This window comes from Astatotilapia calliptera, chromosome 12 (genome assembly GCF_900246225.1).
Source record: "Astatotilapia calliptera chromosome 12, fAstCal1.2, whole genome shotgun sequence".
In the NCBI taxonomy this organism is placed as follows: domain Eukaryota; kingdom Metazoa; phylum Chordata; class Actinopteri; order Cichliformes; family Cichlidae; genus Astatotilapia; species Astatotilapia calliptera.
Window position 1 is genome coordinate 25,005,668 of NC_039313.1, and position 15,417 is coordinate 25,021,084.

Consider the following 15,417-nt stretch of genomic DNA (forward strand, 5'->3'; position numbering starts at 1 on the left):
CAATTAATGTAGTTACTATGGACTCAATGCATACATATTATTAAAATATGGGCTATAACAGTTGTATAGCAACTTGAAATGCTCCCACAAATGGCACTACAACATGTAAAAAAATAATATAAGCTCTGGCGGACTTGGTTCTATAGTAGGTCTTAAAGGGTTAAATAAATATCGTCAAATAATCGAGATCTCAATTTCAGTGAAAATAATCGTGATTATCATTTTTGCCATAATCGAGCAGCCCTAATTCAGGGTCACCTGATCCATGGTGTGTTTCATGGTGTGATCAGTCCTTCTTAATGATTAACACCTTGAAAACCAAGGACATGGTTATTGATTTCAGGAAGTCATCCCCTCATCCTGCGCTTACAGTGGTAAATGGTGCAGCCATCGAAATGGTGGATAGTTACAAGTATTTGGGAGTTGTTCTTGATAAGACCCTGTCCTTTGAGTCACATCTTGCTGCTACAGTGAAAAAGGCCCAACAAAGACTATACTTTTTAAGGAGGTTGAGAGGTTTTAATGTTTCATCTGAAATGATGACTCTCTTTTATAAAAGTTTTATTGAATCTGTTTTAACTTTCTGTATCATTGCTTGGTACGGTAGTATGTCCATGGATAATAAGACCAGACTTAACAATCTGGTTAAAGTGGCGAGCAAGATTTCAGGGAGGTCTCAGGTCCAGCTTGTGGACTTTTATAACAGGCAGGTGCTGAGGAAGGCAACCTCTGTCCTGTTGTGTTCAGATCATCCTCTCTTTAACGATTTTCAACTGCTTCCATCAGGTCGTCGTTATAAAATGACTGCAGTGAAGACGAAGCGACACAAATTGTCGTTTGTACCTAGTGCTATTATCTTAATTAACAACACTAAATTGTAAGTGTTGTTGCCATTGCACATTGCACTTTTTTCGATGGAAAATCTAGGTTGTTTTATCAGGCTTATATTATATTATAGTATTTTTTTTAATGAGTGTACGTGATGTGTTGGTTGTATGTTTGTTGTTTGTTTTGACATACTGCGAATCAATTTCCCGTCAGGGACAATAAAGTTACCATTGACCATTGACCATTGACCAGCCCTCATCAAAAAGGAAAGTTTTAAGTCTAATATTAAAAGCAGAGCGGATGCCTGCAACAGCAAAGATCTAAAATCAATAGGGGACATTTGACTGAATCAAGGCATTGCCAAGAAACTTCAGATAATAAAGGAGAAACTAGGCTGCAATAATTTTTAATTAGAGGATTTGTGACTTTATAGAAATGCGGTTTTTCACATCCACAGGGTTGACATTTGCAGAATAAGGCCAGTCAAATGCTATTACCTGATGCCACCCTGTACCATACATTCTAACGGACTGAATACCTGAAAGCTGTCTGAAAATGTCACCTTGGGGTTTAAAAAATTACAGGGGACGTTTTTCCACTATTTTCCCTAAACAACAAGGCGATTAAGAAAGAAATAAAAAAGTCAGTTGTCCCAATTACAGGACTATTTTTTCTCTACCTCATGACCATCAATATGAGAGGAGCAACAGAAGTTACGTCAAGAACCACGGGAAATCCAAGTTGATCTTAAACTACGTCTGAAAACTGTACAAATGTAGCTGTCATCTCTGCTTTCCCTCCACGATGAGCATCAGTGACTGCAGAGCGCAGAAACCCCCGGAAATGCCCCTGCAAAGGCCTTTAAGGGACTCAGATACGCAGCGACACCGCGGTGCTGCTCCGAGGCTCGAACTGCCACATGCCCCCAGCTCCCTCAGCACCACCCCTCCCTTCCTCACAAAAACACGCACAACCACGCCCCCAGAGGCACGCGCACAAGCGCAGGCTCAGACACACCACCTCCTCCATCACTGGCAAATGCACATACACACAGAAGCATCGCGGGGTGAAGCGCACAACATGTGAAATGGGCATGAAGGACAGGTGTCGGGCTCCGGCAGGCGCACAGCAGGTGCAGCGGGGCTAACGCCGTACCCACACGGAGAGCAAGGCTGCCGCTTCGCCATGTCCACCGCATGCCATGTACTCACTGGCGAGACGGTAAGAAGGCCCGTCGTTTACTCTCGAAACATTTACCGCAACAAACTTGTTCGAACTCCCCCTCTTTAGCCTTCTCCGTGGGCTCCGTCCTGATTTGAACCCCGTGGCTGCTTCAGTATTTATGTTTTATTTCTTTTTAATGATGTCATTCCGGACTCAAAGGCGTTAGGTCAGCCACAAAGGATGGAGGGCCGTCCGTGCCGCACCAAAATAAAAAGATTTTCCCGAGTGTATCAGAGCAAATGTTTGGTAAGGCTTCGAGGCTCAATGCGTCTTGCTTTGGGTTTGGGCGCGGGAGGTTTCAGGAAAATCTGCAGCACGATTGTGATAGAAAAGGAAAGAATGCAGTCTTTAAAGTTGCTTTTTGTTACTCTTTAATATGGCAAACAAATGGATTTGATCTCAGATTAATTCTGGACTGCATACAGAACATTTAGCTTTATATAAGAAACGTAAAGCCTAATACCATGCAGTACAGCCTTTGGCTCTATGAATAGGCTGTTATGTAAAATTACTGTTACATCCTTTAAAATCAAGTAGCACAGGTCGATCTGCTCACACGCATGTTTGCATCGATTATCAGTTGATGTTTTTTTCTCCTCAGGCTGAGATTTTGCTCTCAGTGTGCAACTGCAGGAGCATTTAATGGATTCTTTGCTGTGTGCCGTAGCCATGGAGACAGTATGTGGCATGTGGTTTTTCTACTTGTGCTAAAGTGGAGTCTATCTATTAAGGAGAAAGCTTAGTCCGTGAAGACAGAGGAAGGAATTTGTGGATTCACTGAGTCAAGATGTCCTGTCCCATCCTGAAATTCCAAAACACAAATCTTCCCTCTTTCCTCCTGGATCAGTGCGATTTGGAAGCAATATTCTGGTTAACAGATGTGTCAGCGAGAGACCTAAAGTTACTGTCAACCTTCAAAATTATATGCAGCACAATTTCTTTTTAAATTTTCTTTTGCATCTCCTGTGCAGTTGAATGCTCTAGCATTACTTTGGGGATCAGTTTTGTAAGGCTGTTTTACCAATATCGGGAAACGACATAATTTGATGAGCACTGTTCATCCATATCCATTAAAGGATTAAAGCTGTGTCCTTGTTTGAGTCAAATTTGGGCATTGGAATGCTCACTAAATGTTAATAATAATGATAATAACAGTGCTATAATAATAAAACTAGAGCTCAACAAGGCCTTAGTTTTTGCAAGCCCCTCCTTAAAAGTATTTATTTAGATTTTTAAGGATAGAAAGATTGGAAGCTAGGTTCAACATTTTTTCCTATTTAGTGCCACTAAATAGGAAAAAATCATTTCTAGATTTATCATTAATAGGACATTGGTAATTTATTTGTAATAAATTAAAACAAGAGCTAGTCTGACAATCGCAGTTGTGTTACACTGACATTCAGCATTCAAGACAGTGGTCCCAGTCATGCCGGAAGAGATCGCGTGGTACTATCTAACCCGCTATGTAAAGAAGAACAAAGCTTTTCTCAACATTACAAAACATGTTTTACTGTTATAGTAGTCACACTAGGTGCAGTAGTTTTTACTACAAATGGCTTCATATGGTCAAACATAATGAAATATTTAACTAAACCCCTAAATGTCTGTGATTGGTTGTTGTTGTCTGTTAACCACTGGATTTTCCTGTCTGTAAATCTGAGAAACCCTATTTTAATTAGTATATATAACTATAGCTATTCCTGCATATTAAAAGTAGAAAAATATTCATATTTGTGCTTTACAATGTGACAATGAACGCAACAAACCATGAAAATCAGTGAATAGCGGTGTATGCGTTCGCTTGTGTGTGTCGGGGTTTGTTGTGAACAGACGTGATATTTAGGTGTGTTGTGGAGACATGACAGAGATGGCTGGTCAGGCCTCTCTCGTCATGATGAACAGATGGTAACTCAGGGTTGGCTTGTGGGTGAGTGCCAACAAGAAAGCCCGTGTGTGTGTGTGACACATAAAAACCCATTGTTGGAACATTTTGTCCATAATACTCTCCAGAGGCCTTAAAAAACCCCCCAAATAAACAAAAACAACAAAATGTTTTGGTTGTTCTTTAATCAGAGATTCGTCAAAGTTGTCTGTTATTTATTGGAAAATATTCAGAGCAGCTTTCTTTACATAGTTATGCTAACGTAATACTTGCTACAGAAAGGCGACATAAGCATGTACATTGCTGTATTTCATTTATATTTCAGTAATCTTAGTAATCAGTGAGCTTTAAGTTGTGGCTGTTGGCCTGAAATTTTCTAATTGGGTTAGTCTTTTAAGCTTATGTTACATTTATATCTACTCACCCTTACACATATTGGAAGTAGTTCCTTATAGGGCTGTGCGATATGACCAAAATCTCATATCCCAATATAAGACATCTATCGTCCGATAACGATATAAATCACAAAAATTAAAAATTTTCTGTAAACTCTGTGAATCTCGGGCAGCTCGACTTGCGTGAAGTGTTGCGGGGGAAAGCCTGTTCTAACGTTTGAGTCTAAGGTTTATTTTTTAGCACCTGACGGCTCTTTTTTTTTCTTCTCATCCGTAAACACTCTGCATACTCTTTCACGTGGTTCAGTTTATTTTGAAAAGTCTCAACAGGATCTTGAGCTTTATTGTGAAAGGTTTATGTGGAAAATAAACAAGCGGACACGTGATGGTGTTACCGTCGTTGTCGTAAAACAGGCGCTTGTCCATCCGTAGTGTGGTTATATTAAAAATAAGAGAAAGAGAGAACTTTAAGAAATTAATATAGCCACTACAGTGACCATCAAAACCGTGAAAAAATATTGCCGTAAACAGTTTATTTTGTGACACCACGAAACAAACGATAGCGTAAAATGAAACGATAGACGTTTTTATATTGTCATCCGATATATATCGTTATATCGAACAGCCCTAATTCCTTAGATTTACTTGGAAAATATATAAACATTTTATGTATTTAAAATATCTAAAATGCAGTATAGTAAGAAACTCAGTTTGCTAATTTAGCATTTTGTCCTTTACAATTAACATTTCAAAGGACATTTAATCTGGATTATCTTAATTTGCACAAATAAAACACATAAACAGACTTACCTTTTAAAATTATTGTTTACTTCAACTCGTTTGAAAATGAAAAAAAAAACATGAAGGACAAAGGGAGGGAATTCCTAGATTTATTTAAAAATGTATGTGAAGATTTCATCAAGTAAAAATAAAACAGATTTTAAAGGAATTCTTCATTCTGGGAAAGGATTGTTTATTTCTCAGCTTAACAGACTGTCAAATAGACCAGACCACCACAGGGTTTATATTATAGATGTTATAGCTTCATTCATCTGTCAAACTGTAATTCAACATTAGTGCTGATAACACTCTCTCAGTATCTGCAGTCTGATGAGGGGCTGTGAGGGCAACAGCAGCCGCCAGACTGAGCTGGAGGTAGAGTTCTTAGCCAGCAGAGGATATAAGCCATACCAAAGTCTTCTCCAGAGTTTCTGACTGAAGACGATTTGCACGCATGGAGCCACCCATATATTTAAACTAAGAAAATCCCTTTAAGGCTTAAACAAACCTCGAGGTCTGTTTGGTGTGATTAAATTGCTTGTATTATGAATGCAACCCACTCATTCAGCAGGACCTTTTCGTTTAGTACCATGCTAGGAACCGCATCTGTCAGCTGTAGCTTGCATCTAAAGTTCATCTTTTTAATATTCATACAATGCCCTAAAAGAATGATATACAGTTAGATATACAGTAGTTCTTTTACCATGACTTGGACAACAACACCAAAACATTTTCTATGGTAATCTAAGGCAGTGTTTTCCAACTACTGTGCTGTGGCACATAGGTATGCCGTGAGAAATGATTAGGTGGAAGATGGTGGAACATTACCTGGTTCCACCTGATTAGTACTCTAAGCGATCGGCGTAACGTGCAGAACAATTACATTCTCTTCCAATAGAGGGCAGTACAACTACCCTCTCTAATAATAGTCATGCTGTGAGATGACACAGCGCGTAATATTAATAGATAAATATTTGGAAAGAAAAAGTAGTCTATCTGACCTGCGTCCTGGAGAAAATTCCAACCCAGATGAAAGCCCTAGCATGAGTAGTGCTGGGGACAAACCAAGCCAATTCCTCTATACCTGGTGCGCAGGGAAAAATGATCAATCTGCTTTTTGTGACCTTGTTGTTTGGTGTAGTGCCGCGTGATTTCTCTAATGTGAAAAATGTGCCGTGGCTCCAAAAGGTTGGGAAACACTGATCTAAGGACCTTGGACTGGACTTCTTTAAGTTTTTTAAAGATGTTTCACCTCTCCTCCAAGAAGCTTCTTCAGTTCTAAGATCAAATGGGCGTTAAGGCGGGAAGGGATCTCAAAACTGGATTGTATGTGCCAGACAGTTGCTGTCTGCCACGACTCCCACGAGGGCTTAAATACCCGGGACTCTCCACCATTTAGTCTTAGAACTGAATAAGCTTCTCGGATGAGAGGTGAAAAGTTTTCGAGAAACTTAAAGGAGTCCAGTTACCTTTCTTTCCAAGCTCCTTAGGTTACCCTTCTAAATGTATAGTCATGTAAAAAACAGTTTACATATAAAAGTGACTTGTAAACCTCTCCTCTGGACCGTTGACTGAGTTGAGTGGTCTGTTTTTAAACTGAACTAATTCCTAATTATTTCATGGAGGCCCAGAGATTGCAGGCTCTGACAGAAATTCACATATTTACAGCAATTTGGATTTTTTTTGTTTCTTGGACCAGTTTGCCGTTTTCTTGGCGAGATTGGAGCTACTGGCAGATTTTAAATGTTATGGCATTCAGCATCACTACTCCCAAGCCTTCAGAGCTAACGTCTACACATATGCAGTTACCACAGTTACACATCGGTATCTGAAGTTTTTTTTAATTTAAAACTTGAGATATTCAGCTGATTGCACTATTCATAAACTTGATGTTTTTTCCTCGTTTTTCTAAAAATACAAGCTCAATGAGGTTGGGACAAATAATAACAATTCTGAATTTTGGCTTTTTATAGTGATGGGGAGGAGGATGATTAGGGGTTATGGTTCACTCAAAAAATGATTCTTTACATTCATAAACATGAAGGAATTTGAGTAAGATGCAACTGAAAGATATCAAAGAAGATGAAATAGTTTATGAAAGAATTCCATTTATGGAAAAATATTACCAAAGTTGAAATTGTGGCTTTTCCATTTTTAGAAAAGATATAACATCTGTAAGTTACAACAAGATTTCTATATAAAATATAAAATACTACACCAAGTAAAGGTTTATATAGCTAATATTAGAGACCTGAAATGTAACTATTAAAGGGTTAATTCTTATATGCATCGCCAACAACCAAACTATGATTACAGAGTTTGTGAAGTTTATATATATATATGTATAATTAAAATTACAAAAAAGAATAATCTCATCTTTCACATTGATCTGTGATATTTGGATAAATCAAGGTTTTGAAAAGCAAACTATATGCATTATAAACATATATATAATATAATATATATATATAAGTTGAAACCCTTTGTGAGGTGTACTTGGGTTTATTCTGTGCCCAGTGTCATTTCTCACATCATCTGTAAAATCTGCCCTGAACTCATGCTCCTCAGCAGTTCTAATTTTGGCAGCATTATTAACATCAAGAGTCACGAGTTCATATCTACCCTTGATATGAGTAACGCAGAATTTTAGGAAGGTCAGCCCATTTCCAGTTAGTGGGCAGGATAACAAGGGGAAAGTGAGAATGCGCAATGTCTATTTTGGAAATAACAAAATGAGTGGGATGAAGGCAAATTAAAGTCTGAGGCAGATCTGAGTAGGTAGAAAAGTGACATCTTTGTAGTGCTCTCTAAACTGTTTGTTGTATTGACTATGCTTTAGTGTGTAAGAGGAACGACATAGATGGCTATATTTTAGTAAATTTATCCGTGGTCATCAGTGGATGTGGAAGCTGGATCGTAGTCTGGGAACCTAAAAATCGCGTGATGCTAATTATTCATGCTCTGGACTCCTCGTTTATATTTTTTCTTTAATCAAATGTCCCACTTTGGTTCTAAGACTAACAATATCATTGTTGCAGGTGGTCAGAGCCTGCTCTGCTTCTGTTATATATTGCCCCTGGGACTGGTGAAATGTATTTGCATAGTGCATATTCTGAGGGATAATTCTGCTCTCAGAGACACTTGTTCAGTCTTAAAAAATAGGGCTTGTCCCTCAAAACTGCCTTCTTAATTAGCTGCAGCAGAAGGCAGCATGCTGCAAGTCTTTAATGGTAAAGTGGAGCCACTGTGGGGCAAGAAGGCATCACGTGCAGTAGGCCACAAGTGGGAGTGTAAGGCAGTTCACCTTCATTAGCCCTCAGTGAGATATTGGCATTTGATAACTACATTAACAGTATTAAGTAAGAGCTTTGTAAACTACACTGCTGTTAGCTATGGGGTTGCTCCTCACTCCTGAAGCTCAGCATGTTGACCTTTACTTTTCCAACATGGTTTACACAGAAAGAGAGTGAAAATGTGCAAGTTGAGAATAAACAAACTTTCCGTTGTTAGAAGCTAGTGCATTACTTCCCAACTTCTCAGCTAGTTGAAGACCTACTATATCAAGCTAGCAGTTTGATGGTATGCCCTAGAATTATGATTATTCATTATTTTTGCATAGGTGGGAGCCTTTATTTACTTTTAGTCATATAGGCTCATTCTTTAGTCAAACACGTAGAGTACATAACATTTTAATGTCACCATAAAAGAAATAATAACAATTTAAAAAATACAACTCCACAATTAAAGCATTAAATAACCTAAATAATCTCCTCTTGTGACAAAGTTTGGAAGAATGGATCCAGATTTTGTGGACTGATTCTTCCTAACTTTGTGGCACCAATACAATATACTATACACTGTTTCTAGAACAGTACTGTAATATGTTGAAGACACTTAAAAAGTCTCAATTCATGAGTGGTCTGTTCACCACTCTTTAGAAAAATTCTCATCATTCTTGGCGTTGACACTGTCGGCACATTTGGTATAGCAGCAATGCTAACCGAAGTCAACCTTTGTTTTTCTAAATAGAGCCTGACTGAGGGATTTTTAAGACCAATTCTGATATTTGAGGATTTAAAAATCTGAAAGGAAATGTTTTTGTCCTTTCAGACCCACAAAACATCAACAGATTTCACTAGCATTTTTATGTGTAGTTATTTATAAGGTCTTACTAAGATAATATGACATTGCAGTTTAAAAATGACCTCGTTTTAATGTCACAGCAAGGCATGGATTAGTTGTTTACACTCTGCCCGACTCTGCTCGGATCAGCTGATTGTTGTTTTTGTGGTGTTCCAAACATGTTGCCATCAGGTAAGTTGCAGAGTGTCCTCTTGGAAGCAAATTATGCAATATTAAAAGTCACAACATCTCTTCTTTAGTTTTTACATTTTCATTTATTTCCCATTATATGAGATCAGATGAGAAAAGGAAGCGGGTAGTGGGCAACTTTTGAGGTGGGCTGTAGGCTGTCCATCCAATCAGAAGTTAGAAACAGTTGTATTTTGTCATTGGCTAAAAAAGTTTGTTTTTTCTTTTTATAATAAACTTTTGATTGGTTTGGCAAAGCACACTTTTGGATGGGTTGAGACCAGCAACCGCCAACATGGGTGCGTAAGCCTTCCTATGGCAGAGAAAACAATAACGCTGATTATGCTCCATCTCTTTTCTTTCCCCAGGCTGTGTTGATCTTGAATCACACTGAATGGAGATCATTGAAGTTTCTTTAAGATGACTCGGACACATCCCCCTGATATACTGGCATCAACTCTGTATCAGGACATAAATCTAAATCCCATCACTGACCCCTCCATTTCTCTACACTCCAACCAGCAATGTGACTTGAAAATGATTGATAAATCAGAAATCATCAACAAAAGACACTGCCGTAGTTTTGACTTCATTGAGTCACTGGATGACCCACAGACCCTCTCTTCCTCGATGGAGTATCCTTACAAAAGGCCCGAGCATCAGACATTAAATAAAGATCTTGCGTGGAATGGATTGGATCAACCGGGACATCTTCGCTTTTCATCTCCAGATCTGTTTAACACCAGGCAGTTTCAGCAGCACAGCACCCAAGACAAAACCAGCAATCTTACGTGGTCAGATTCAAAAAAGAGATCCAGGTCTAAAAGTGCTCCCAGGATTAAGGCTACTCTCACTCCTGTACCCATTTCAGTGTCTCCCCCAGGGACCAGGAAGGGGAGGGATGCAGCTCAGGCTGCATCAGATACCTTGAGGACTTCTGAAACAGTGCGAGATTCCTACTCATCAAACAGGCCTTTTTTGAATGAGGTGCATCCTATCAAACTGCAGCCTCATGCCCCCCTCTATGTATCAGACTGTTTTGAGGAGGACAAGTCAGATAAACCTGCTGTAACCCCTCATGTTAGGTGCCGTGTGGACATCAAGCCAGATGCTGCTGTACTGCAGCACACATCAAGGCAGGTTCCCAGTGTGCGTCCTGACCACCTTTGGCAGAGATACTCTCAGGCCAGTAGCAGCAGAGGTTTGTATGTGCCTCGACAGATGGTCTCCTCACCAACGCCTACTCCAAGTGAGTGCTATAGTGGAGATTTTAGACAGGGGTACCATTACACTACCAGTATGTCTCCTATCTCTTACCAGCATCTAGACATGCACAGAATGCCATCACCAACAGCACCATATCTGACTCAAGAACAAAGAGCTTACTCAAATCCTAACATACCAACCAAGTTTTTCTATACCGAGGATGCAGTCCGTTATCCAGTGCATCCCTACTCTAGAGCTTACTTTCAGGATGATCGGTCCAGTCTAACCAGTCATGGTAGTACAGTGACCAGTCAGTACGATCCAAGGACTCGATGGGTTCACACCCTTCCTGTCAGGTCGTATTACGCAGACAACTTTCCTAGAGAGCCTGCACATTCTGTATACGGCAGGCCTTACTCCACAAGTGAGGCAAGTTCATACTTTTCTCAAACTCCACTGTCTAGATCTTACTATGGTGAGGACAACCGCTTCAATCCGTATCATATGAATAACTCAAGGTTTGTTTACTCCAAACCATTTAGCTCTCCTTTGGAGCAGTACTTTTCATCAAGGCCATACCATACAGAGGGTCGTCGACGCCCTCGAATGTCTCAGGCCTTTTCAGATGACTGGTATCGCTCAAGCATATCTGGTTACTCTAATCAGTCCTCTCAGCACACGCCACCAAGAGTAAGACAAGACTCCAGCATACCCCCGTGGTTTCCCAATAGCTGTACAGAGACAAGTCGCCTTGGAGCAGAAATCAAAAACCATTCAAAGTCTTGGGACAATATTCTCTATCCACGTCATGACAGAGACCAGTCAGTGCCACGTGGACGAAGTTATGAAAATTTGTTTTACCAAGCAAGGAACGGCACATCCTCTGATGTTACATCTCAACCTGTCATTCTTAACCTATCAAGTTCACCGAGACGCTACGCTGCCCTGTCACTGTCTGAAAACTCTCTAGAGAGGGGTTCAAGCAATCCGTGGAAGAATAGCAAGAGTGGACATTGGTTTGTAACTCCAGAGATCACCATAACTGACAATGACCTATGTGCAGGCAACAGCCGGCGACGTGATGTCCACTCTGTTAGCTGGGATACACTGGATGATGAAAAAACACCATCTCCCAGAGAAGCTCATCCGAAGCAGCCATCTAATGCAACAGACATTACCAAAGATAGGAAACATAACAACTTCTCCCTGCAGCAGAGCCTAGAGCAGCTGGATGAACTCTTAGCTGATTTGGTCGTTGACTACAAACCACCAACTAGCAGAAAGTCCAGTGAAGACCTTTTAGACCAGCTAAAACAGCTAATCACTGAAGATGATGAGAAAGACAGGGGTTTGTCTGGGCACGAGAACTTAGGATGTCTGAACACCCAGCTCCCCTCCTCCAAATCCAGCCCCGACACCATCAAAGACCCCGATAGTGGGTGTGATGCTTTACAAAGAAGTGCAGAAGAGTGCTCTCCAGACCACAGCACTGATGAAGATGACACTATGGTGTGTGCTAATAAGAAATGCAGCCGGATTGAGAATATGTTCAACGCCTGCCTGTATTTCAAGTCTTGTCACAGTTGCTACACCTTCTACTGCTCACGAAATTGTCGCCGGGACGACTGGGAGATCCACAAAGAGACGTGCCTGTATGGTCGTGTCAGTAGTGTGTGTCGACACACTCTTAAGTTTTGCAGAGAGAATACAGAGATCCACAAAGCCTTCTCACGAGTTGCTAAAGCTGGCTATCTCTCCAGAGGCAGAGGCGTCCTCTTTCTGGGTTTTGCTAATCCAGAGACAGCTGACAACTTCCTGCAAGTTGGGCTTGAGAGCCTCCTCATGTCTCCCACATACTTATCTCTCAGAGAGCTGGATGGCTTCAAGGACAACCTAGGAGAGTACTGCAAGGAACTGCAGCAAGCAGGTCATGAGTATGACCCCAATGAATGTTTCCTTTTGAATGTATCCATCGCTGTTGGTGAACTAGTGCCTAACAGACCTTCGCCAAGGGTCCAAACACCAACAGTTCGAAAATATGCAAAGGTGTCCTTAGCCTCCTCAAGCCCTGACAAAAAGGTACTCAAGAAGGATAGCGAAATGGAAACGCTCATCCTCACTCCCCCTCCGGGCACACCAGACATTGACAAGGAGGGGGAGGAGGGAAGAAAAGCTCGAGAGGTCTGCTTTGTCAATATCCAGCGTGAGCTCAGGACCAGAGGAGTTTTCCTTCGCCATGAGTACCCCAAAATCTATAATCAGCTGTGTGAGTTTGTGGAAAGCAACAAAAGGTTTACTCCTACTACTATATACCCAATAGATAAGAGAACAGGGAAACAGTTTATGTGCATGATCATGGCAGCATCCGAGCCAAGAACATTAGACTGGGTGGGCACCCCCCATCTCTTGGATGATATCATATAGCATAGCACTAATTAGTAACGATAATGATGTCAGCTAAATGTATATACTGGAAATAAATTGTGTGATTTAGCAAACTAAATATTGATTTGGAAATAGATGTATATACAGTATGTGACCAGCCGCTCTCTCTCTCTCGCTCTCTCTCTCTATCATCTATCTATCTCTCACTTCTGTCTGTTGCCACAGATACACAAAACTCACACGCATAAACACACACACTTGTGACATGTTGTTTTTGGCTTGTTTTGATCCCGTTGCCCACAGAACAGTTAAACAGTTAATAGCCTGCATGTAGACTAGGCAAGCTCTCCAGTTATCCAGGTGTTTAAGATGTGAACATGTATGATTGTGCAGTCTCTGCAGACAATTTATGAAGCACACAGTATTTATTAAGTGCACATTTCATTGCCTACACATAATAGTGTGCAAAGCCAGGTTTCATATTGTAACAGTCATCCACTATTAATTTCTCCAACAAATGCTAAATCATATATTTATATCTTGTTACAGTGGTTGTAAGATTACAACTGTTGTTTATTAGTATTTAAGTATTATTTCCTTGATATGCTGTAGATGTGTGGTTTTTAAAAAAAAATTATATTAGTCATTGTTTCATAGATAAAGGAGTACAATCAGACCGCCGGTTGTTTTCCCACTCCATTCACGATTTAGTTGGAACTTATTTCATCTTGTGAAAAGACTTGATGTCATTCTTGTATAAATTGCTTTGTTTGAAAGTGGCCTTCAGTCGAAAACAAAAAAAATGCATTTGACACAAAGCAATGTATAGGGTTAGCTATTTCTAAAGGGTTTAGAGCTGTAGAATTAGGTTGTTTAAACTACCAGTGTAAATGAATAATTATTTTTGCTCAAAGCATGTTATTTATATTTAAGGTATTTTAATATTGATATTGCTTATGATTAAATTTATTATGTTAACAAGATACCATTTGATGCATAGAAATGTAAGAGGTATATATATTGAATATTAGATCATTTGAACATCATGAACTTGAGACCTTATTGTAACTAATACCACAGTATGTTCCTAATTAAATCATATGCAATAAAAGAGCAACCTTAACATCTATATTGTAAAATCCTATTTTATTATAAACACTTAATAATTCCTTTGAGCCAAGAGCTGCAAAGACTATTTGCACTTACACAAATTACGAGATAAGAATGTTCCTAACAGCGCTGCAGCACTGACCCCAGATGATAAGCCTGCTTCCAATGCCATTGTTGACTAATCTAAGGTTGCCCTTTTACTTGATTATATCTTTGTGCAAGACCTTCCTCAAGTTTCTATTTTGTGATGTTTATAACACACGTATATATAAATATATATATGAATCTATAATAAATGGAAGTAAATGAGTGACCTCATGGCTTTGAATTTTTCTTCATGGGCTACTTTATATAAAGGCACAAGATTAAATAAATACAGTTCTTGTCATGTTGTCTCCTTTTTATATTATTAGAGCTCCACCTTGTGGAGCAATGCATGTATTGGTCGAAATACAAAGTTGGTATTGGCAACTTATAAAAAGTAAAATATATCACATTTGACCTCTGACCTCTTTCAAGGTCAAGTAAGGTCAAACTTTCATAAAATGACTTTAAATTTAAAAGGTGATGCTCTCACCTTTGTCACGTGACATCTAAGTCAGCTTTGGTGCTGATAAACTAATACTTAATACACATACATGACATACAGTACAAAAGGCAGTGTAGGAAACTCATCACTCTTTTGTCCAGTGGTGGCTCACACATGGAATATGAGCAAGTATGAAATTGAATACCATTTAAAGGCCTCGGGTATCATTAATTACAATGGTTATGCACATGTCAACCAGATAAACTTTAAGTATGGGTAAAAATTCTATATGCATACATTCATTCACATCATTAGGTACAATAGTGACCTATTAATTACTAGGTTGTACCCCCTTTTGCCTTAATAAGTCATGGCATAGACTGAACGAGGTGCTGGAAACATTCCCCAGAGATTTTGTTTTGTTTTATTAAAATAAAATTTCACTTATTTTTTGGGAAAGTGTACATTCTGATCTAAACATCTCGACAGTGACATCTGCAGGTCCTGGGGGAAATGGCAATGTGAAGGAGTGTCGATGGTAGAGAGCAAGACATCAGGAGTTCATCCTCCAGGTGGGATCTCTCATATTAATTGAATGCATTTCAGTTTATTTCATGCTAACGCTTGTGGTAGCAGCCCTGAAGTTCTGTTAAACTAGGAGATAATGGATTTGAGAGGGCAGATTCAGGGGAGCACTACTGGGGAAGGGACTGACAGTTCAGCTGCAGGCTCCACTGACTTAGCATTATAAAATAATAATAAAAAAA

The 15,417-nt window shown here is 39.6% G+C and overlaps 1 protein-coding gene across 1 annotated transcript; it reads left to right on the top strand.

Annotated features, from left to right (window-relative positions):
* Positions 1-1,786: 1,786 nt before the first annotated feature.
* On the top strand, positions 1,787-14,439 carry unm_hu7912 (un-named hu7912). The gene is made up of 2 exons (XM_026188393.1): positions 1,787-2,049; positions 9,789-14,439. The coding sequence occupies exon 2, from the start codon at positions 9,841-9,843 to the stop codon at positions 13,048-13,050; it is 3,210 nt and encodes a 1,069-aa protein (XP_026044178.1). The 5' UTR covers positions 1,787-2,049; positions 9,789-9,840; the 3' UTR covers positions 13,051-14,439.
* Positions 14,440-15,417: the final 978 nt, after the last annotated feature.

Bases quoted from the DNA above. Each gene is read 5' to 3' on its own strand.
- unm_hu7912 (XM_026188393.1), top strand. From the start codon at position 9,841: ATGACTCGGACACATCCCCCTGATATACTGGCATCAACTCTGTATCAG.